Genomic DNA, 22,686 nt, shown 5'->3' with positions numbered 1-22,686 from the left:
GGGCTGCCTACTCTTATATGAAATAAGAAAGGTAGCTACAAACTGGTGTTGAGTATTCTTTAAATGCCCAGCGGGGAACTTGTCCTGGATGAATAGGTAGGTCTCTGTTGTCTTCTTTCCGCCCTGTACCCATAGACTGACAGGTCTTGTATTACACTGACGTAGCTCCAGCTGGATTTGCTGCTGTGTCTAGGGGCATTCTTGTATCACCTGGCTCAGGTTGTATTGGGCACCTCTTTCTTTGCTCTCTAGACTTCAGGTTTACATTCCTTTTTCTAATAATAAGCTTTATTCTGGGCTCTGGCTATGCAAGTAGATTTTGCCTATAGACACATAGGTTTATTGGAGGGATTGTGTTTACATTAACCAAGCTATTATTTTTGATTGCAGGGATATTTGTTTGTATTTATTTTTTTCATTGTCTTGTGTGGAGGTGGGCATCTGGCGGGGTCCCTTTAACCCTATTGTGGATTTTTGTACATATTTCATTGCCCTTTGGGCATTTTTAATGTTTTTAATGTTTACAGTGTGTTGTGCAGAGTTGTCTCAATAAAAGATGTTTACACTTTTTCACCTTATTCCAGTCTGGTGATCCCTATTTGTGCATGTTCTCTCCTTTTCCATGTAGTCTGTTATTTGCATGCACGGGTGATCCCGAGCAGTAGTGCCCTCCAGCTTCTAGTGCATACTTAGGTCTTGCATTACACACACAAATAGGGAGAGACCTGTCAGTTTACGGGAGCAGGGAAGGGAGAAGTCACCGGATGTGCCTTAATCTAGTCATCAGAGATAGAGTCTCTGGACTGCTCTTCAATGAATGTTTTCTCTTAAACTCTGCAGCTTTTCAGAGTAAAATATACATGGTGGCAATCATGCAGCTAGTGTCTTATTCATGCTGACCATAGTTCCACCAACATGAATCTACTGTAAGGTTATCTTTTCAAAGTAATCATGTTCACATGTCCGTTTTAAAAAGTATTGGCACCCCTTAAGTTCTCTTTTAAAAAGTTATTATCTCCCCTTACAAAGTCCCCCTTACATATGTAAGTAATAATGCCCTATGAATTTGAACTTTAAAGGGAACCTGTCACTAGATTCATGCTGCCTGAACCAGGAATCTAGTGATGTCTGGCATTCACTAAATTGGAGTACACTCAATTCACATGTGGTAGAAGATGCTCGTAGACAGAGGTGGGACCACATGATCATTAGAATAGACTTCACTGTACCGTTCCAAATTCGTGCAAACGTGAAAGATTTATTGACTCAGTAGATATATCACACAAGACAGGTTTGCTGATGACGCAAAGCTAGGAGGGATAGCTAATATTAGAGAAGAGAGAGAGAGAGGATTCGAAAAGATATAAATAAACTGGAGCAGTGGGCAGCAACTAACGGAATGGTTTTTAACAGGGAAAAATGCAAAGTACTACATCTGGGCAATAAAAATGAAAAAAGCTTATACAGAATGGGAGGAATAGGGCTAAGCAACAGCACATGTGAAAAAGAAGTGGTGAGTTCTACTTCAATGGAAGTCTTCAAACAGAGGCTGGACAGACATCTGTCTGGGATGATTTAGCGAATCCTGCTTTGAGCAGGGGGTTGGACCAGATGGCCCAGGAGGTCCCTTCCAACTCTACGATTCTATGATAACTTAATTACTTTTGGTGACAATACAAAAAAAATTTAGACTCCAGAGTCTTTATCAAGATGTCGCTTAAAATAAAGATGGGTGCAATTAATGATTGGGTAAATAGTACATCATAATTCACCTAGCTATAATGTAATGTATGGAGATTCTTGAAAAATATGATGCGAGTATATGTGTTGTTCCTCAAAATGGTTAATGTAGCTATTGGCATAATGAAGATCCACATTGCCCCCATGGCGGTTCCACCCAACAGAATGCAGTATTTATCCCCAAAGAGAGAAAAAATTTCATGCAATATTAGGGATAAGAGTTGTAAGTAGAATTTAAGTACCGGTAATTTAATTGCATCCTCTGAGTGATCAGTGGAGCTGAGCAGAGTTTTGAATGGTAGAAGATGTTCATCATATTGGATAGACATATGTAGACTGTTTAACGTCTGAAGTCACAAAAATAGTGTCTGGAGAAACAGTCTTGATATTCTGGATGATATCCAGAAATGATATGCATCAAATACAGTGGGGAAAAAAAGTATTTAGTCAGTCAGCAATAGTGCAAGTTCCACCACTTAAAAAGATGAGAGGCGTCTGTAATTTACATCATAGGTAGACCTCAACTATGGGAGACAAACTGAGAAAAAAAAATCCAGAAAATCACATTGTCTGTTTTTTTTTCATTTTATTTGCATATTATGGTGGAAAATAAGTATTTGGTCAGAAACAAGCAATCAAGATTTCTGGCTCTCACAGACCTGTAACTTCTTAAGAGTCTCCTCTTTCCTCCACTCATTACCTGTAGTAATGGCACCTGTTTAAACTTGTTATCAGTATAAAGACACCTGTGCACACCCTCAAACAGTCTGACGCTGGTTTCACATTCGCGCTTTTTAAGCGCACGCACGGCCGGGGGTAGCTCCGCCCCCGATCCGGCTCTCTGCCCGGCGTGCCCGCCCCTTCCTTGTAGCGCCGCCTCCTAGCGCACAGCGGCGCCTGCGATCGGCGCACCCTATCTTTAGCATAGGGTGCGCAGATCGTGCGCAGGCCGTGCGCTAGTTGCGCTTTGACCTGCGCTGCGCACTTTTGACGGTGCGCCGTGCGCGCCAAAATCAAACTTTTCGGATTTTGGCGCGCACGGCGCACCGTCAAAAGTGCGCAGCGCAGGTCAAAGCGCAACTAGCGCACGGCCTGCGCACGATCGGCGCACCCTATGCTAAAGATAGGGTGCGCCGATCGCAGGCGCCGCTGTCCGCTAGGAGGCGGCGCTACAAGGAAGGGGCGGGCACGCCGGGCAGAGAGCCGGATCGGGGGCGGAGCTACCCCCGGCCGTGCGCGCGCTGAAAATGCGCTAGTGTGAAACCGGCCTGACTCCAAACTCCACTATGGTGAAGACCAAAGAGCTGTCAAAGGACACCAGAAACAAAATTGTAGCCCTGCACCAGGCTGGGAAGACTGAATCTGCAATAGCCAACCAGCTTGGAGTGAAGAAATCAACTGTGGGAGCAATAATTAGAAAATGGAAGACATACAAGACCACTGATAATCTCCCTCGATCTGGTGCTCCACGCAAAATCCCACCCCGTGGGGTCAGAATGATCACAAGAACGGTGAGCAAAAATCCCAGAACCACGCGGGGGACCTAGTGAATGAACTGCAGAGAGCTGGGACCAATGTAACAAGGCCTACCATAAGTAACACACTACGCCACCATGGACTCAGATCCTGCAGTGCCAGACGTGTCCCACTGCTTAAGCCTGTACATGTCCGGGCTCGTCTGAAGTTTGCTAGAGAGCATTTGGATGATCCAGAGGAGTTTTGGGAGAATGTCCTATGGTCTAATGAAACCAAACTGGAACTGTTTGGTAGAAACACAACTTGTCGTGTTTGGAGGAAAAAGAATACTGAGTTGCATCCATCAAACACCATACCTACTGTAAAGCATGGTGGTGGAAACATCATGCTTTGGGGCTGTTTCTCTGCAAAGGGGCCAGGACGACTGATCCGGGTACATGAAAGAATGAATGGGGCCATGTATCGTGAGATTTTGAGTGCAAACCTCCTTCCATCAGCAATGGCATTGAAGATGAAACGTGGCTGGGTCTTTCAACATGACAATGATCCAAGCACACCGCCAGGGCAACGAAGGAGTGACTTCGTAAGAAGCATTTCAAGGTCCTGGAGTGGCCTAGCCAGTCTCCAGATCTCAACTCTATAGAAAACCTTTGGAGGGAGTTGAAAGTCCGTGTTGCCAAGCGAAAAGCCAAAAACATCACTGCTCTAGAGGAGATCTGCATGGAGGAATGGGCCAACATACCAACAACAGTGTGTGGCAACCTTGTGAAGACTTACAGAAAACGTTTGACCTCTGTCATTGCTAACAAAGGATATATCACAAAGTATTGAGATGAAATTTTGTTTCTGACCAAATACTTATTTTCCACCATAATATGCAAATAAAATGAAAAAAAAACCAGACAATGTGATTTTCTGGATTTTTTTTTCTCAGTTTGTCTCTCATAGTTGAGGTCTACCTATGATGTAAATTACAGACGCCTCTCATCTTTTTAAGTGGTGGAACTTGCACTATTGCTGACTGACTAAATACTTTTTTTCCCCACTGTATAAATGACTTGCTGGGCTTGATGAGAGGAGTAAGAATTTTCTTCAGGAATTTAGACTGTGGTAAAAAAATTGAATCTGTCGAACCTACTATGGGGCATTCTGGATGTTTGCGTAATGTCTGCAGTAGTTGCCTAAAAAAGCCTTGAATATGTTGGACCATGAAGGTGTCGCTCCCGTAGCTCATGGAACTATGAGTTTGTGGCTTTGGTCATCTAGAGGTATTTTGCCTGGAGGATCAGTGCTTTCTATATACCCTGTTGTTGAAGTAATCGTCAGTTTCGTGCTGGAGTTTCTCCTGTGCAGCATCAATAACAGATCTGGAAGGAAGAGCAGGAACATGAAGCGCCATGGCAAGACAAACCACTGCATGGGATGTACCATCGACAAATAGTGGAGGTGGCTGACATGGAGAAATCCTACCAATGGCTGGAGAAAGCTGGACTCCGAGACAGCACGTAGGCACTAATCATAGCGGCACAAGAGCAAGCACTAAGTACCAGATCCATAGAAGCAGGAATCTACCACACAAGACAAGACACAAAGTGCAGAATATGCAAAGAAACCTCAGAAACAGTCCAACACTTAATGGCAGGATGCAAAATGCAAGTAGGAACACCGTATACCAAACGCCACAACCAAGTAGCGAGAATTGTATACAGGAACATCTGCATAGCATATGGGCTAAGTCCTCCTAAGTCCAGGTGGGAGACCCCAGAGAAAGTGGTGGAGAATGAAAGGGCTAAAATCCTGTGGGACTTCAAGATCCAGATGGATAAGCAGGTATTGGCTAACCAATTAACTCAATCTTACTGATTTAGAGATGATCTGCAAAGAGGAGTGGACCAAAATTCCTCCTGACATGTGCGCAAACCTCAACATCAACTGCAAAAAACATCTGACTGATGTGCTTGCCAACAAGGGTTTTGCCACCAAGTATTAAAGGGAATCTGTCACCCCATTTTTCCCCTATCAGCTGCCGGCACTGCCATCAGGGGCTTATCTACAGCTTTCTGTAATTCTGTAGATAAGCCCCCGATGAAAGCTGAAAGATAAGAAAAAAGAGTTAGATTATACTCACCCCGGCATTCGGTTCGGTCTGATGGGTGTCGCCATTCTGTCAGGCGCCTCCCATCTTCTAGCGATGACGTCCTCCTCCTTGCTTCTCCCTTGGCTCCTGCGCAGGCATACTTTATCTGCCCTGTTAAGGGCAGAGTAAAGTACTGCAGTGCGCAGGCGCCGGGATAGGTCAGAGAGGTCCTGGCGCCTGAGGACTGCAGTACTCTGCTCTGCCCTCAACAGGGGAGATAAAGTATGCATACGCAAGAGCCGAGGGAGAAGCAAGGAGGAGGACATCATCGTATGAAGATGGGAGGCGCTGGACAGGACGGCGACACCCATCGAACCGGACCGAACGCCGGGGTGAGTATAATCTAAAGGGGGTTTTACACATAGCGATATTGCTAGCAATATCACTAGAGCATCACCGATTTGGTGACGCAGCAGCGATATCGCTAGTGATATCGCTATGTGTGATACTTACCTCCGACCAGCTCCCCCGCTGTCTGTCATTGATCGCGCGAGATCGCGCCATCAATAGGTCAGAGAGGTCCTGGCGCCTGAGCAGTGCAGTACTCTGCACTGCCCTCAACAGGGCAGATAAAGTACGCATACGCAGGAGCCGAGGGAGAAGCAAGGAGGAGGATATCATCGTATGAAGGTGGGAGGCGCTGTACGGGACGGCGGCACCCATCGAACCGGACCGAACACCGGGGTGAGTATAATCTAAAGGGGGTTTTACACATAGCGATATCGCTAGCAATATCGCTAAAGCATCACCGATTTGGTGACGCAGCAGCGATATCGCTAGTGATATCGCTATGTGTGATACTTACCTCCGACCAGCTCCCCCGCTGTCTGTCATTGATCTCGCGAGATCGCGCCATCAATAGGTCAGAGAGGTCCTGGCGCCTGAGCAGTGCAGTACTCTGCACTGCCCTCAACAGGGCAGATAAAGTACGCATACGCAGGAGCCGAGGGAGAAGCAAGGAGGAGGATATCATCGTATGAAGGTGGGAGGCGCTGTACGGGACGGCGGCACCCATCGAACCGGACCGAACACCGGGGTGAGTATAATCTAAAGGGGGTTTTACACATAGCGATATCGCTAGCAATATCGCTAAAGCATCACCGATTTGGTGACGCAGCAGCGATATCGCTAGCGATATCGCTATGTGTGATACTTACCTCCGACCGACTCCCCTGCTGTCTGTCATTGATCGCGCAGCTCCATTTCTCGTCAGGCGCTTCCTGCTGTGCTTCCTGCTGGCGTCGATGAGCAACGCGTGGACGCGGGCGGGAGAACATCAGGATCGCCGTGTCTGAAAGATAAGTAACGATCGCTGTATCGCTGCTGCATCGCTGTGAGATCTGCCTGTGTTAGCTCACTAGCGACCATTTAGCGATGCACCAACGATCCTGACCGGGTCGTATCGTTGTCGGGATCGCTGGTGCATCGCTAAATGTAAAGGGGGCTTAACTCTTTTTTCTTATCTTTCAGGTTTCATCGGGGGCTTATCTACAGCATTACAGAATGCTGTAGATAAGCCCCTTATGGCGGTGCCCACAGCTGATAGGGGAAAAATGGGGTGACAGATTCCCTTTAAGTCTTGTTTGTCAGGGGGATCAAATATTTCTCACTGCAAAATGCAAATAAATTTTATATAATTTATACAATGTGATTTTCTGAATTTTATTTTTGATATTCTATCTCTCAAAACTTATACATGCATGCTTCTCTGGGAAATTAAATCTGCAAATTGCCTCTTCAGAGAAGTAGAGTACTAGAACTCTAGTGCCACCTATTGGAAGTCTTAATCCTAAAAGTCAATATTTACCATTTAACAAGCCTTGCCATATAACATAGGATAAAAGCCAAACCAGAATCTCAATTTGCAGACATGATGTTTGGGGTATTGCCTCTTGTCAGTGCAAAGTATGAGATCTGATTTGGCTATATGAGTGGCTAGCCAACTCTGACATGCCAGGCCTGGCTTATCACTTTCCACATGGAGAAAAATGACTCCTTAGATCACAGTCTTAAGCCTCTCACCTAGCCAAATCAGCTATCAAACTTTGAAACAGTGTCTGCAAACTGAGATTCTGGATTGGCTTTTATCCTAATTCATATGGCAAGCCTCATTTAAAGAGTTGATACTGACTTTTAAGATTGCTACTTCCAAAAAGTGTCACTAGAGTTCTTGTCCTCTTCCTCTCTGAATAGACAATTTGCATATGTATATATCATCATAATATATTACAGCTAGACCTATTATGTTACACTAAGTATCCTATCATTAATGTTACCTATCTTTTACTTTTAAAGGGAACCTGTCACCCCCCCAGGCATTTTTAAGTAAAAGAGCCACCTTGTGCAGCACTAATGCTGCATTCTGTCAAGGTGGCTCTTTTATTTAGCGTCCCTTCCACCGCCGAAATAATCGTTTTTAAAATTGGTCAGACATACCTGAAGTTTGAACGGGGGGCAGGTCTTTCCCCCCCAGACACAGACGCCTCACATCCATCAGTCATGTCCTGCTTTTGAATTTGGTGTCACCTCCTCAGCGTTCATTTCTTTTTCTCGCGCCTGTGCTGTAATATTCTTTCTTGGGCATGCACAGTTAGCGCTGCCCGTCCTATGACATCACATGATGTGACACTATGTGACCAGGAGGGGCAGAGCTCAGCAGAACAGTGGTTCAGCAGGTCCTGTGATGACGTCAGCACCATGTGACCAGTAGGGGCAGAGCTCAGCAGAGCAGTGATGCAGCAGGACCTTTGGTGATGTCAGCACCATGTGACCAGTAGGGGCAGAGCTGAGGAGGGCAGCTGTGCAGCAGGACCTGTGATGATGTCAGCACCATGTGAACAGTAGGGGCAGAGCTGAGCAGGGCACTGGTGCAGCAGGACCTGTGGTGACGTCAGAATATTACAGCGCAGGCGCGAGAAAAAGAAATGAACGCTAAGGAGGCGGCGCCAAATTCAAAAGCAGGACATGACTGACGTATGTGAGGTGTCTGTGAGTGGGGGGGAAAGACCTGCCCCCCTGTCAAACTTCAGGTATGGCTGATCAATTTTAAAAACGATTATTTCGGCGGTGGAAGGGATGCTAAATAAAAGAGCCACCTTGACAGAATGCAGCATTAGTGCTGCACAAGGTGGCTCTTTTACTTAAAAACGCCTGGGGGGTGACAGGTTCCCTTTAACAACACCTTGATAAAGACCCTGGGGAGTGAAAAAATGTTTTTTGTATTAATTTATTGCCAGAGGCTCTGACATTAACCTATCTCCTGTGATATCCCGGCTGTGTCAATAAATCTTTGTATGCAGTGAAGTCTACTCTCTAGTAACAAGTTCCCTTTAAATATAAGAATGCCATCTTTTCACCAACACTGCCCCACAAACAATCAAGCTTATACTCCTCTAATTTTGATTCAGTGAAGACCACAGTTTTGTTTTCTAACCTGCACACATAGGTGGACGGTGCAGGCGGAGCAATGTACTGATCTAATTCTGCCGGTTTGCTGCCAACTGTGTCCTACAGAGAGTAGTAGGGCAACAATATAGTTCAAGGTGGCACCAGGCAAGAAGTCTGGGGCATGCGGTCTAGCTATCCAGCACTAGCTATGGCACGGCTCAACTGGTCGTGTATGATAAGAAATACAGCTGTATTTAATATCCTACCATATATGTACAGCATACATTTATAGCAAAGGAATTAACATATTCAGCGATGGATCAAATAAAATGAATTTCCTAAGTACCAGATAGAAAGTTAGACATATCGGCCAGGGAAGTGATGCCACCGAGATCCATCGGACGGTAAATCTCTATGGTGCAGCTGCATTCCACAGAATATTGGTCAGGCAATGTGCTCCCATATCTAAATATATGTAAAACATCATATGGGTGAGCAGCCCTGATTGAAAGTGATGTGTGCCCCTTTGATGAAGATAAAAGGGTGTGTTTGAAGCCCCCGCAATATGTTAGCTTAACCACCAGTATGTGGCTGCCAACAATAGGCAACAATGTAAAACGTTAGGATCCACTGACAGATTTCTAGACTGTAATTATTTTTGCATTGTTATATGTTATTTGCTTATGTTACATTATTATTTTTGTTGTAGAGAATCATAATGTTACTAAACTTGTGCAACTAGGAAACAGGAAGCTCTTGAAGGTCACCCGAGACGCACTTCGAGTTCTGCTTAGAGCATGTTTTATAATCGAGAAGCCGACAACAACACATGTGATTTTATGAGAAGTGTCAGACTTCCATTCTGTTACTACGAACATGCAGCCTTGTTGTGTACTTATGCGCTAGGTCCGGATCCTCTCGGGGGGGATCTCTCTACATATGTGGGTGGGCCATCAAACACTTCAGTTAGATGTCTGGTTGTAGAGTGTGACACTATTCTGCTCTTAGCTGCGGATATAACCGATAAAAGAGGACACAACCCTTATGTCCTTTCTTAGTCAGCGCTTATGGTAAATCTGTTGCTTTCACTATCACGGAAAATGGAAAATCGGTTATGACAAACTTAGATGCTTTTCAGAAATGTTTAGAATTGAGAGTCCTCAGTGGTTGATACCTTTTAATGGCTAACTGAAAAGATGGTAACAAATTGCAATCTTTCGAGACTACTCAGGTCTCTTCATCAGGCTAGACTAATACAACATCTGAAGAATCACATATTTATACACAAGAGAGCACAGAAATAAACGCAGTAGATAAGACAAATGATGTGAAGCAGAATTGTCATTATGGGAGAGGGTTAAACATAAATATTGGAGCAGTTCATTGATAAGGAGCCTGAAAGTTTTATTGCCCTCTGATGGGGTTTAGTTCTGTGTTGAGGACTCTCAATTCTAAATATTCTTCTATCTACTGGCTAACATGGTACAAAGATATATAGCTTTCCTGTTCAGAAATGTTGAAAGTTATTGCTGTGTGACAACGTTAGGTGATAGTCACAGTACCCCAATACCAAGGCCAGTCACAGTGCCCCAATAACAGGACCATTCACAGTGCCCATATGACAGGGCCATTCACAGTGCCCATTTGACAGGGCCAATCACAGTGCCCCACTAATAGGGCCAGTCACAGTGCCCCTATAACAGGGCCAATTACAGTGTCCTAATACCAGGGCAATCAAAGTGCCCCATTAATAGGGCCAGTCACAACAGTGCCCCTATAACAGGGCCAGTCACGGAGCCCCAATACCAGGGCCAGTCACGGTGCCCCAATACCAGGGCCAGTCACGGTGCCCCAATACCAGGACCAGTCACGGTGCCCCAGGCTACTTTCACACTTGCGTTTTTTGCGGTGTGTTTTTTGCACACACAAACGCATGAAAAAAAGCATCATGCGTTTGTGTGCGTTTTTTGCGGGTTTTGGTGCGTTTTTTGCGCATACGTGCGCATTACAATGCGCACGTATGCGCACCCATAGACCTTAATGGGTGTTTCGCTGTAAAAAAACGCATTGCGTGCGCATGCGGTTTTTTGGGGCAAGTCGGACGCACAAAAAATGCAACAGGATGCATTTTGTGCGCCCGAGCGCACACTACAAAAAAACGCATGCGCATACAAACGCGTACAAACGTATGTGTATGCGCACCTATGCGCTCCCATGTAAAAGATAGGGGTAAAAAGCGCATGCTTTTTTGCGCTGAAAAACAGCACAAAAAACGCAAGTGTGAAACCAGCCTAACAGGGCCAGTCACGGTGCCCCACTAACAGGGCCAGTCATGGTGCGCCACTAACAGGGCCAGTCACGGTGCCCCAATAACAGGGCCAGTCACGGTTCCTCACCAACCGGGCCAGTCACGGTTCCCCACTAACCGGGCCAGTCACGGTTCCCCACTAACCGGGCCAGTCACGGTTCCCCACTAACCGGGCCAGTCACGGTTCCCCACTAACCGGGCCAGTCACGGTTCCCCACTAACCGGGTCAGTCACGGTGCCCCAATAACAGGGCCAGTCCTCGTGCCCCCCTAACAGGGCCAGTCATGGTGCCGCAATAACAGGTCCAGTCACGGTGCCCCACTAACAGGGCTAGTCACGGTGCCCCACTAACAGGGCCAGTCACGGTGCCCCACTAACAGGGCCAGTCACGGTGCCCCACTAACAGGGCCAGTCACGGTGCCCCACTAACAGGGCCAGTCACGGTGCCCCACTAACAGGGCCAGTCACAGTGCCCCACTAACAGGGCCAGTCCTGGTGCCCCAATAACAGGGCCAGTCACGGTGCCCCATTAACAGGGCCAGTCACGGTGCCCCATTAACAGGGCCAGTCACGGTGCCCCAATAACAGGGCCAGTCACAGTACCCCCACAAAAATGAAAGCCAATGTACCTCTGTAACAATGATGGCATCAGTCATTCACAGTGCAGGGTCTCCTTAGTGGTATTAGTCACGGTGCCTCCATAGCAGTGTTGATCACCGTGCCTCCATAGTGGTGTTGGTGTTGGTCACAGTGCCTCCATATTGGTGTCGATCACAGGACCTCCATATTGATGTCGGTGACAGGGCCTCCATATCGGTGTCGATGACAGGGCCACCATAACTGTGTCAGGCACAGTGCTTTCATAGCAGTTATGGTCTCACTGCCTCTAAAACGGTTTCCATCACACAGCCACTGTAGCGGTTACGGTCTCACTGCCTGTATATCCGTGTCAGTCACAGTGCCTCCATAAGGGTGTCGGGCACAGTGTCTGCACTGCAGTTATGGTCTCACTGCCTCAATAGCGGTGTCAGGCACATTGCTACTCTAACCAGAAATGGTAACAGAGCTCCTGTGACAGTGACAGAATACTTCCATTGTTGTCACTGGCAAGATAGTTGTAAAAGTAAATATCTTCTCTTTAACAAGTACAGTAGCTACAAGACGGCCCGTCACGCATAGCGAGATCGCTAGTGAGATTGCTGATTTTGTGACGCATCAGCGTCCTCGCTGTGTGTGTGACATGCATCAGTGACCTGCCCCCCCGCCGGGTATCGCTGATCGTGCAGGAGTGTCCTGGACTAATGTAGAGGTTTACAGATCAGATGGCTCCAGCTTTATTGTTAAACGAATATTGCAAGCATGTGAAGTGATGTCATAAGATTTGGAAATGCAATCATTTTATGATCATGGGGGAAGGCGTGCTGTCAGACCCCCATTGATCTTAAGTGTGAAGATGCTGCAGTGCTGGTGTAGCAATCTGGTGTAACACTTCGGTGTAGCACTCCTTTCCCTTTACTGGTTCTTCCAGCACGTCTGCACAATTTCACAAGACGGGAATGAGCCCTTACTGATTTGTGCTATGGTAATTTTAGAAATCTATCACTTCTCTCAGCCGACATAGGATTTTTAAAGGGGACTGGTCACAAGGTCAAAAGTGTCAGTTTTTTGCTCTTATTTTATTCCCACTAGTTGCCTGAATATTCCAGGTTTTGTTGTTGTTTAAATCCACCTTAAGGTTTTTGAGAAATCTGGGTCTTTTTATTTAGTTCTAATTTTGGTGGTCTTCACTAGGGGGCGTGGCTGACAGTATCAGGGGGCATGCCTAAAGGTTAATCACCTTGTGAGCAACGCCCCTAGCACTAAATAAAAAGGCCTGTAACTCTGGAAACGTATGGCGGCGTTCTAAAAAAGAAAAAGACTACAAACTTGGGATCAACAGAAATAAAAAGAGTGCAAAAACCGGACACTTGACAGATCCCCTTTAAAACGCAGTTTACCGTTATAGAACTCTAAATATCACGTATAATGAATTTCTTAGTGCTCATACCAGGCTTAAGTCAAATTTTATTTTTATGTCTTTGATTTAGTAATGTTACAAGCCTGGTGTTACCTGAAGTTATCTTTTATAGCATTGTCCTCAGATGAACACATACACTGGAACAGAAAAGAAGGTTGAGTAATGTATAGCCGCCTCTAACTTCACACCGCAGAACACACAGGAAAGCTGTTTCTTCATTGCACTGCGTACTTTTCTTGGAATGAGTGGTTAAGTTATTACTGTCATTTTCGACTGCTCTCTTCTTACATATATTCTTTTCTCTTTCTACATATTTATTTTAGAGGATGTCTTATATCTTAAAGGTAAGGGTACTAGAACCACAATGTTATGCTTCAATCAAAAAGCTTCTTCCCCTCGCCTTTAGTTTTTCTGCTTCTGTCTGTCTTATTAGCCGCAGGTCTCCAGTGTGTTCCATGCAGAATTACGTAAAACTAAATAAATAGGTTCAGATCATTATGCCGAGAATTTGCCCAGAGATATCTCAAATTTAACTCATCCTCCAGTAGGAAATCTTTACAGTTCCATTTGGTTATCCTTGAGTTATAATGACGTCCTTTAGCAATAATGATAAAAAGGTGATGGTAATGGGAAGCATTATATTGTCCCTAACGGGTTGTAACCTTGTTAACTTTTGGAAAAAAATACCTTTGGAAAAGTTTTTCCTATAAGGGACTGTGTCATCAGAAAATGCCCTGTTTTAATCAGGTTTTTATTTCACATTTTTAACTTTTGATTTTTGTTGTATTTTTTTTTTTTAAATGTTTCATATCGTGATCTATATTAAAAAAAAAACCTCTATTCATATTTCCTGTTTTCTACAGGATCCCACGTGGACAATAGGTTTCAATAGACAGGCTCTGAGTCATTGACTTATATTATTATTATTATTTATTATTATAGCGCCATTTATTCCATGGTGCTTTACATGTGAGGAGGGGCACAGATATTAAAAACGAGTAAAGTAATCTTAACAATATAAGTCACGACAGGTACAGGAGCTGTGACTGTCACCATCCTATGTTATCTACCATATAGCAGTGTTATCTGTCATTATCCTGGCTTTGATGAGAATGGTGAAAAGTCATTTGTATAGAGTATGAGGTGTGAGTCTCTACTATAAATACTACTGGGTTAATTGTAAGATTTCAGATTATTTTTTAATGTACGGTAGATTGTGATATCAAAAATTGAAAAAAAAAAATAATACATCAAACATAAAAACCTGAATTAAACAATTGGCTATTTTCTGTTGACTCGTTCACTTTAAATCTGAGTCCATTGCAAAAGACAAAGACAAATATAAACACAAAGTTAAGATATAGGTAAAGTTTGCCATGAACATGAGATAGCTGCCAACAGAATAATCATTTAGGTGACGGCTCTTCCTCCCTTACTCCATCACATGGAGCATATGTATTTAAATAATGAGAAAAGAGTAAGCGGCTGCCAGGCCCTTCTGTCCCAGGAGCACAAAAGATCAGGCATTTCGAAACAAGTTATTTTCTCATGATATACAGTCGGCAGTCCTGGCAAACCCATGGCTAACAGCTAAGGTGATACATGTACTGCTTACATTGTCCAAAAAGAGAGCCACTCTAAGGGTGTGTGCACACGCTGCGGAATGCTTAGTTCATGTCAATTCTTTCTGCGGCTTTGAAACCGCAGCAAATCCGCGCGGAAAATTCCGCAGCATCTGCACTGCGGTTTTCATTTTGCATAGAAAATAAAGGTACTGTACAACGCAGCAGAAACTGCTGCGGATCCGCAGGGCCAAATCCGCTGCGGATCCGCAGCAGAATCCGCAGCGTGTGCACACACCCTTATATGCAGATCTCTTTTTGAGTCTAGGGCTATGTTCACATGTCCAGTAATCATCTGTTAGAACAGATCCAGTAGCAATCTGTTCACAAAAAAGTTGTGCAGACACAACACAACAACACAACACAACAAGTTGCAGACACAACTTTTTTGTTGGACTAAAAAAACTGATTTCAACTGGATCCATTTTTTTAAACAGCTCTGTTAAATACTCAAACGTTTTGTTCCATTCAAAACTGATCCAGTGGGAAAAAAAACAGACATTTAAAAAAAAAAAGAAATATAGATATCTGTTTAATGGATCCGTTTTCCATCGACTTCCATGTTAAACAAACTGATCCAGTTGAAATCAATGGACTGCTGCTGGATCCATTCTAACAGATGATTACTGGACATGTGAACATGGCATAAGTGGGGGGGATCCTGATTGGAGGGCCCCCTTCCATAATATCCATATGCTCTAATGGGGCATGTAAACTGGTGTTGTCTTCACATGCCAACTCCTTTTAAGTCTATACCCAGCTTACAAATCTATATGCAAGAGGTTGACTAAGGGACTTATACTTGTAGGGTATTATTTTGTCACAATATTAGCAATATAAAAAAATAATGTAGAAGCTGTGTTGATGGAAACAATGTGGCAAAGATATCCTAATTAATTCTCCGTTAGTATGTAATTCATGATAATTGCTAAAATGTCTCTGGCATCCATTATGCTTCCCAGGAGTATTCCCATCTCATCTGCTGTGACTTTATAATTGGCGGAAGTCTAACCTCTCTATCACTAGTCCTGAATATGAAGGTTTCTTCATAGCTGGAGGTCAGAGCACCATTGTGAAGGGGATGCAGCCCTATATCAGCAATGTGAATTGCAGACCCTTCATTCTGAAAATGAATGGGTGTTCCAAGGATTGGATTTCCTCTGATCATAAAGTGATGGCTATCCTGGCCACCTGTCCTCATTTTATAAGATGGGAATAACCCTTTAATTTGGCAGGCAACTGTGAAAAGAATATATGATATTTAAAGAGGACTTGTCACATAATGTGGTAAGGTCCTAATAACTCGTCTCCATGGAGGAGCATACAAATATGGCGCTGCTTCTATGGTTTGCTTTTGCTATGTCTTCAGACGGCCTTCGCTTTTCTCTGCGTTACGTTGCATTAACAAAGAATGTTGCCACTTACAAGTCAGAATAAGAAATGATGTTTGCTTCTTTAAATGCTTTGCAATACTTGTGGAACTTTATCCTTGTATTGAATTGGTAGGCCAAATGGTATTTTGAAAGGAGACCTTTGACGTGAAGCCATTGTACCCAGTCAACAAGTTAGGTTACTATCATTGCGGGTTAGATTATGCCAAAAGGTCTGTACCTCTGCAATATAAGCAAAGAAATGTGAATGTATTGCAGTGTTTCATCATTTGAGATTACATCAATATTTCTGAAGTTTCACTGATGACCAGTGATGTAACTTGAAGCTTGTGGTCGCCAATGCAAAGTGTCAAACCGGAACTCAATCTTCATGGGTCTTTAGTAGTATTAGTGTTCTCATATGGGCCAAAGGTGAAATTTGCCCTCCTCCCCGAGCCTCTAGGGTCCTGCTGTATCTATAGCTACGTCCCAACTTTAGCTATGCCCCCTGTGATGATTGCATTCAACAATCGAGGGTCATTTAGCCTAACGTAGTAGCCTAACTAAGCTTGGCCTAACTCTTACTACACAGTGTCTTCAAATTACAGGACAAGGCAGAGGGCAGAGAGGTGTGCAAGAACCAGTGTCTGTCTTTTGGTGGCCAATCAGCAGTACAGAGATGCTGATTGACCAGTGGGAAGAGATTGATGGGTATGGCCTCACACCCCTACCGCCTGCTTAAAGTAACCGTTGTTTTAATCTTTATTTCATAAATCAATAGTAAACATAAAAGTAATCAGCCTTGTAATATATCTCATCAGAGAAATCTGCTTCTTTCTGCTCCTGAACTGATTTTTCACTATCAATTCATGGGTAAAATCTGACTTCAGTGAAAACAGATTTTATCCATTACTGATACATACCTCCCAACTTTTGAAGAAGGGAAAGAGGGACAAAGGTTGCGGCGCACGCAAATTTTAGGCCATGCCCCCGACCACACCCATTTCACAACTAGTCACACCCATGTACACGCCCAACCGCACCCATTTAGCACTGTTGATCACACTGACTGGTACCGAGGGCACATTGGCTGGCATTATGGGCACAGTGGCTGGTACTGTGGGGACACTGACTGGTACTAAGAAAAAGAGAGAGAGAGAAAGAAAGAAAGGAGAGTGAGAGAGAAAGAAAGAACAGAGAGAAAGAAAGTGGGGAAAGAAAGAACAGAGAGATAAAGAACAGAGAGAGAGAAAGAAAGGGGAAACAAAGAACAGAGAAAAATAAAGGGGAAATAAAGAAAGAACAGAGAAAAAGAGAGAAAGAGGGGACAGAAAAAAGAACAGAGAGAGAAAGAAAGAGGGGAAAGAAAGAAAGAAAGATAGAAAGAGGGGAAAGAAAGAGCAGAGAGAGAACAGATAGAAAGAAAGAACAGAGAGAGAAAGAGAAAGGAAGAACAGATGGAGAGAAAGAGAGGGGAAAGAAAGAACAGAGAGCGAAACACAGAACAGAGAGAGAGTGTCACAGACCCACCGCTGACACCGGTATGCCACGGACGGAGGGATGCGATGCACTGCCGACACACGGCTATCACAGGCACAGGGGGCTTATCTTAGTTATCCCACCTCTGGCACCATGTGATTAAAAAAAAACAGCAAGCTAGTCTTGCCCTAACAATTTATTTTGGTTGTCCCACCACTGTCCACAATACCCTCTGGAACCTGCTCTGGGTTCACCTCTGGTTCAGTCTCTCCTGTAGTGGGAGAGGGTCCAGAAGGCAGGGCGCTACCTGCGATCTGGGCACTCTGACTGCATGTGACAACGGCTATGTATGCTGTCTCCCTGGGGATTTCTACAGACCCACCAGTCGGTGCTGCTATGGGCTCTACCTCCCCATCCACTCCCAACACTTCAGGACTAGTGCTACTCATGGGCCAGTTACCTTGCTCAGTGGTACTGGTCAGTTGCAGGTCATCACCTTCCTCACGGTTCCCATGCACCTCCCCACCTCCTTGAGCACCGATGCTTGCTCCTGCTACATCATCATCATCCGCATCATCCCTAGGAAAAGAATGGTTATCAGTTTTCTTTGGTACATTTACATCACCATCAGCATCATTCCTGGGAAAAGAATGGTTATCAGTTGCATCATTACTCTTCAAGGCATTAGCAGGTAACACATGCAGTTTCCCACCATCATCAACATCATCATCATCATCATCATCATCAGGGTTATCACCCTTATTATCAGATTGGGGAGGGGTGTCAGGTACATAGTAGGCAACCATCCTCCCCAAATCAGTCCCCAATAAAACATCAGTGGGCAGGTTTTCGGATACTCCCACTTCCCTCACCCCGCTCCCAGCACCCCAATCAAGAAATACCCGGGCCACTTGCAAAGGACAGCGGGTACCCCCAATCTCGGTGACAGTCAGGGTTTTCCCCTCAATAAACTCTTCAGGGGCCGCCAGTCCAGGATGGATGAGGGTTCGTTCAACCCCAGTGTCATTGAGGCCTGTAGAAAAATGGGCCCCCACCTGGATGTGCTGAACGTTGTCGTCAATCCTGCCAACCACACCTCTCACCAAAAGAACAGAGGTGTTGGGCCTAGAGGCCTTGGCTGGGGGGGGGGTCTTCTGCTTCTCCGGACAGGTGGCACTGATATGACCAGACCGACTGCAGTTGTAACACTGGTAACTGTCAGTAGTAGGCCTGGTTTTGGCAACAGGGACAGGGCCTCTGGAGGGGCGGCTGGCAGGGGCACTGGGGTTGGTTGCAGGCTTACCCCCTCTCCAGCTGCCGGTGACTGGCCTCCGTGTCTCTGGCCTTCATTGGCCTCATAGTTGTCGGCGATCTGCGCGGCTTTGTCCGCATTCGTTGGTTCTCAGTCCAGGATGAACTGTCGGACCTCAGCTGGGCAAAGATGCAGGAACTGGTCTTTGATCATCAGGTCCCTTAGCAGCTCAAAGGAATCAACTGACAGTCCATGGATCCACTGGTCAAAGTGGGTCCTGAGTCCTTGCACCACATCGCTATAACTATCGTGTGGGTCACGTTGGAGGTTCTGGAACTTCTTTCGGTATACCTCAGGTGTCAGCCGGTATTTGGTGATCAGAGCCTGCTTGATGGCACCATAGTCATCATCGTCTTCTGGCCGCAGAGAACCAAACACCTCCAGTGCTTTTCCTTTCAGCCCTGGGGTCAGATACCTGGCCCATTGGTCCTTATCCAGCTGGTACTGTCTGCAGGCTTTCTCAAAGGCTCGCAGAAATGTGTCCAAGTCCCCGTCCTTTTCCATCACGGTAAAAAGCTCTGGCCGGGGCTTCAGACGCTGGGTGCTGTGGGGCTCACTGCTCCGGACTGTGGGGGCACTCCCCCCTCTGGAGCATCTCCAGTTCATGAGCTCTCTGGGCCTGGCACTCGGCTCTCTCAGCCTCCCGCTCGGCTTGGCGCTCGGCTCTCTCTTGAGCTTGCTGGATCAGCTGCAGACGTCCAACATAGTCTTTGGCAGGGAGTTGCTGTAGGGCCAGCTGCAGATAGTGGTCCCCAACTTCCTGGCTGCCAGTCAGGCCGTTCTGCACCAGCTGGACCTCTGCGGCTGCACCGTCGGGACTGGTGTTGCATTCCGTGCCCTGGCTCTCCCCCCATTGCACCAGAGCCGCGACCAACTGGGCTTTGGTCATGTCGGCGGTGTCAGTCTGGTTTGCGGTGCACAGGGCCCTGAGGGAGTCCTTGTTAAACTGTTTATAATAGGCTTCTCACCGCGTAGCCATGGTTGCCAAATAAAAGATAGAATAGAAAAACAAAGAGGAGGGAGGGGATACTTGCAAGTACACACAGTTGTCTCAGTAATTATGTCACACCGTTTAGGAGGAATCCAGTTCTCAGTTTCTATGGGTGCTGGAACCGTGAAAATTATGGGCCCCGAACGCTGGGTTGATGCATTTTGCAGAAATGTAATATTCATGTCTCTGCCGCGTATGGTTTTCGAGATTCAGCCTCTTGAATGTTACCCATACTTATATTCAGCCGCATGTTGCTTCAAACAAAGACATTCTTTCCACTTAGCTAATTAACATTCCTTAGCTGTGGCGAGGAGAATGTTTGCACAGGATGCATCTGGTGTAGGGTTACAAGCAGGCACATAGCTGTGGTGTGAGTGTAAGCTATGGGTGAAAAGAGGAGGGGTCGCAGCTATGTGACAGGCTGGTTCTCATCTGTAGTGTAATAATCAGGGAACCTTAAGTCATACCTTACAGACATCTTACTTATCATTACAGAGAGAAAAAAGGGGAAAGAAAGAACAGAGAGAACAGAGAAAGAGAAAGAAAGAACAGAAAGAGAGAAAGAAAGAGGGGAAAGAAAGAAAGAGGGCTCAGAAAAAAAGAACAGAGGGAGAGCGAAAGAAAGAGGAGAAAGAAAGAGAACAGAGAAAGATTTAAAGAAAGAAAGAGAGAACAGAGAGAATGAAAGAGGGGAAAGAAAAAGAAAGAAAAAGGGGTAAGAAAGAACAGAGAGAGAAAGAAAGGGGAAAGAAAGAAAGAACAGAGAGAAAGAAAGAGGGGAAAGAAAGAACAGAGAGAGAAAGAAAGAGAAAAAGAAAGAAAGAACAGAGAAGGAAAGAAAGAGGGGAAAGAAAAAAAGAACAGATAGAGACAGAGAAAGAACAGAAGCTAGAGAGAAAGAAGTAAAGAAAGAAAAAGAAAGAAAGAGGGGGAAAAACAGAGAAAGAAAAAAGAAAGTTTAGAGAGAGAAAGAAAGAACAGAGAGAGAGAAAAAAAGAGAGGGAAAGAAAGAACAGAGAATGAGAAAGAAACAGAGAGAAAGAAAGAACAGAGAAAGAAAGAAACAGAGAGAGAGAAAGAAAGAAATAAAGAAAGATTCTATAAAGATACTATAGCAGCCCGGCTCCCCTTGTAATGTCCACCTGAGCCTCCCGATGCATGATCTGCTCACATGGCCGGCATCCCCGATTCCAAGGTGATCCTGATGTCTGTGCTGTCGGAGGAGCACACAGTGATGGATCTGAAGCATTCCTTGAAGTGCCTCCATGTTCCGTCACAATCTCCTCATGAAATTACCTAATTTCCGGTCAGCTTCCAGCACATTACTTCTGGTGGGCTGTCACGTGCAAGTTTTAAAGTGCTCCTCGGGGCTCCGCTGTGTACTCCTGTGTCCGTGGAAAAAGCCCGCTTTGTATGCCTCGTACACACTTGGCTCCGCTCCGTACATCCCGTACACATATGGCTCCACTCTGTACACACACGGCTCTGTTCCGTACACCTCATACACGCGCAGCTCCGCTCAGTACACCTGCGGCTCCGCTTTGTACACCTCGTACACACATGGCTCCGTACACCTCGTACACACGCGGCTCTGCTCCGTACACCTCGTACACACGCGGCTCCGCTTCGTACACCTCGTACACATGTGGCTCCACTCCGTACACCTTGTCCACATACGGCACCGCTCTGTACACCTTGTCCACACGCGACTCTGCTCTGTACACTTCGTACACACATGGCTCCGTTCCGTACACACGTGGCTCCATACACCTCGTACACATGCGGCTCCGTTCCGTACACCTTGTACATGTGCAGCTCCGCTCCGTACACCTCGTACACACGCGGCTCCGCTCTGTACACCTCGTACACACGCGGCTCCGCTCTGTACACCTCGTACACACGCGGCTCCGCTCTGTACACCTCGTACACACACAGCTCCGCTCTGTACACCCCGTACACGTGCAGCTCCGCTCCGTACACGTCGTACACACGCGGCTCCACTGTGTATACCTCGTACACACACGGCTCCGCTTCGTACACCTCGTACACATGCGGCTCCGCTCTGTACACCTCGTACATGTGCGGCTCCGCTCCGTACATCTCGTGCACGTGCGCCTCCACTCCGTACACCTCGTACACACATGGCTCCGCTCTGTACACCTCGTACACACACGGCTCCGCTCTTTACACCTCATACACACATTGCTCCACTCCGTACACACACGACTCCGCTCTGTACACCTCATACACACACTGCTCCGCTCTGCACACCTTATACACACAGCTCTGCTACATCCACACTGTAAGGCTACGTTCACATGTAGCGGAACTCTCACAGAAATTACCGTGAGAATTCTGAATTCCATTCCGCGGGAAAATCGCATTTTATATTCCCGCGGAAAACTAGCATTTTGCAAGCGTACTTAGCTTGCAGAATTGCTAGCGTTTTCCAAGCGATTTGTAGCATCGCTTGGAGAACTGATTGATAGGTTGGTCACACTCATCAAACATAGTGTTTGACGAGTGTGACCAACTTTTTACTATTGAGGCTGCCTATGCGGCATCAATAGTAAAAGATAGGATGTAAAAAATAGTAAAAAATATATTGTTATTCTCACCTTCCGGCTTCCCGCGCAGCCTTCCCGCCTCTCTCCCGATCCCAGTAATCCTTTGCGAGAATTACCGCGATGACATCCGTTCTCGCGGGATCGCGACGTCTCGCGGTCATTCGCGATTTTCGTCGCGCGAATGACCGCGAGACTTCGCGATCCCGCGAGAATGGACGTCATCGCTCGCAAAGGATTACTGGGACCAGGAGCGTGGAGAGAGGCGGGAAGGCTGCGCGGG

General features: G+C 45.9%; 1 protein-coding gene across 3 annotated transcripts in view; it reads left to right on the top strand.

Moving 5' to 3' along the window:
• The window catches only part of ARHGEF6 (Rac/Cdc42 guanine nucleotide exchange factor 6), a 242,387-nt gene that overhangs the window by 175,415 nt on the left and 44,286 nt on the right, over positions 1-22,686 (top strand). For 2 of the 3 annotated variants that reach the window (XM_073543557.1, XM_073543559.1), the window contains exon 17: positions 13,389-13,409. The exons of the other annotated variant lie outside the window; for it this stretch is intronic. In XM_073543557.1, coding sequence (XP_073399658.1) covers positions 13,389-13,409 — 21 coding nt within the window. The remainder of the gene's footprint in view (positions 1-13,388; positions 13,410-22,686) is intronic. 3 annotated transcript variants of the gene reach the window in all.

The sequence above is a fragment of the Dendrobates tinctorius genome, unplaced genomic scaffold, assembly GCF_039654945.1.
Source record: "Dendrobates tinctorius isolate UK_male_01 unplaced genomic scaffold, ASM3965494v1 ptg000133l, whole genome shotgun sequence".
NCBI lineage: Eukaryota > Metazoa > Chordata > Amphibia > Anura > Dendrobatidae > Dendrobates > Dendrobates tinctorius.
Note: the sequence above shows the minus strand (reverse complement) of the source record. Positions and strands in the feature narration are given on the sequence as shown.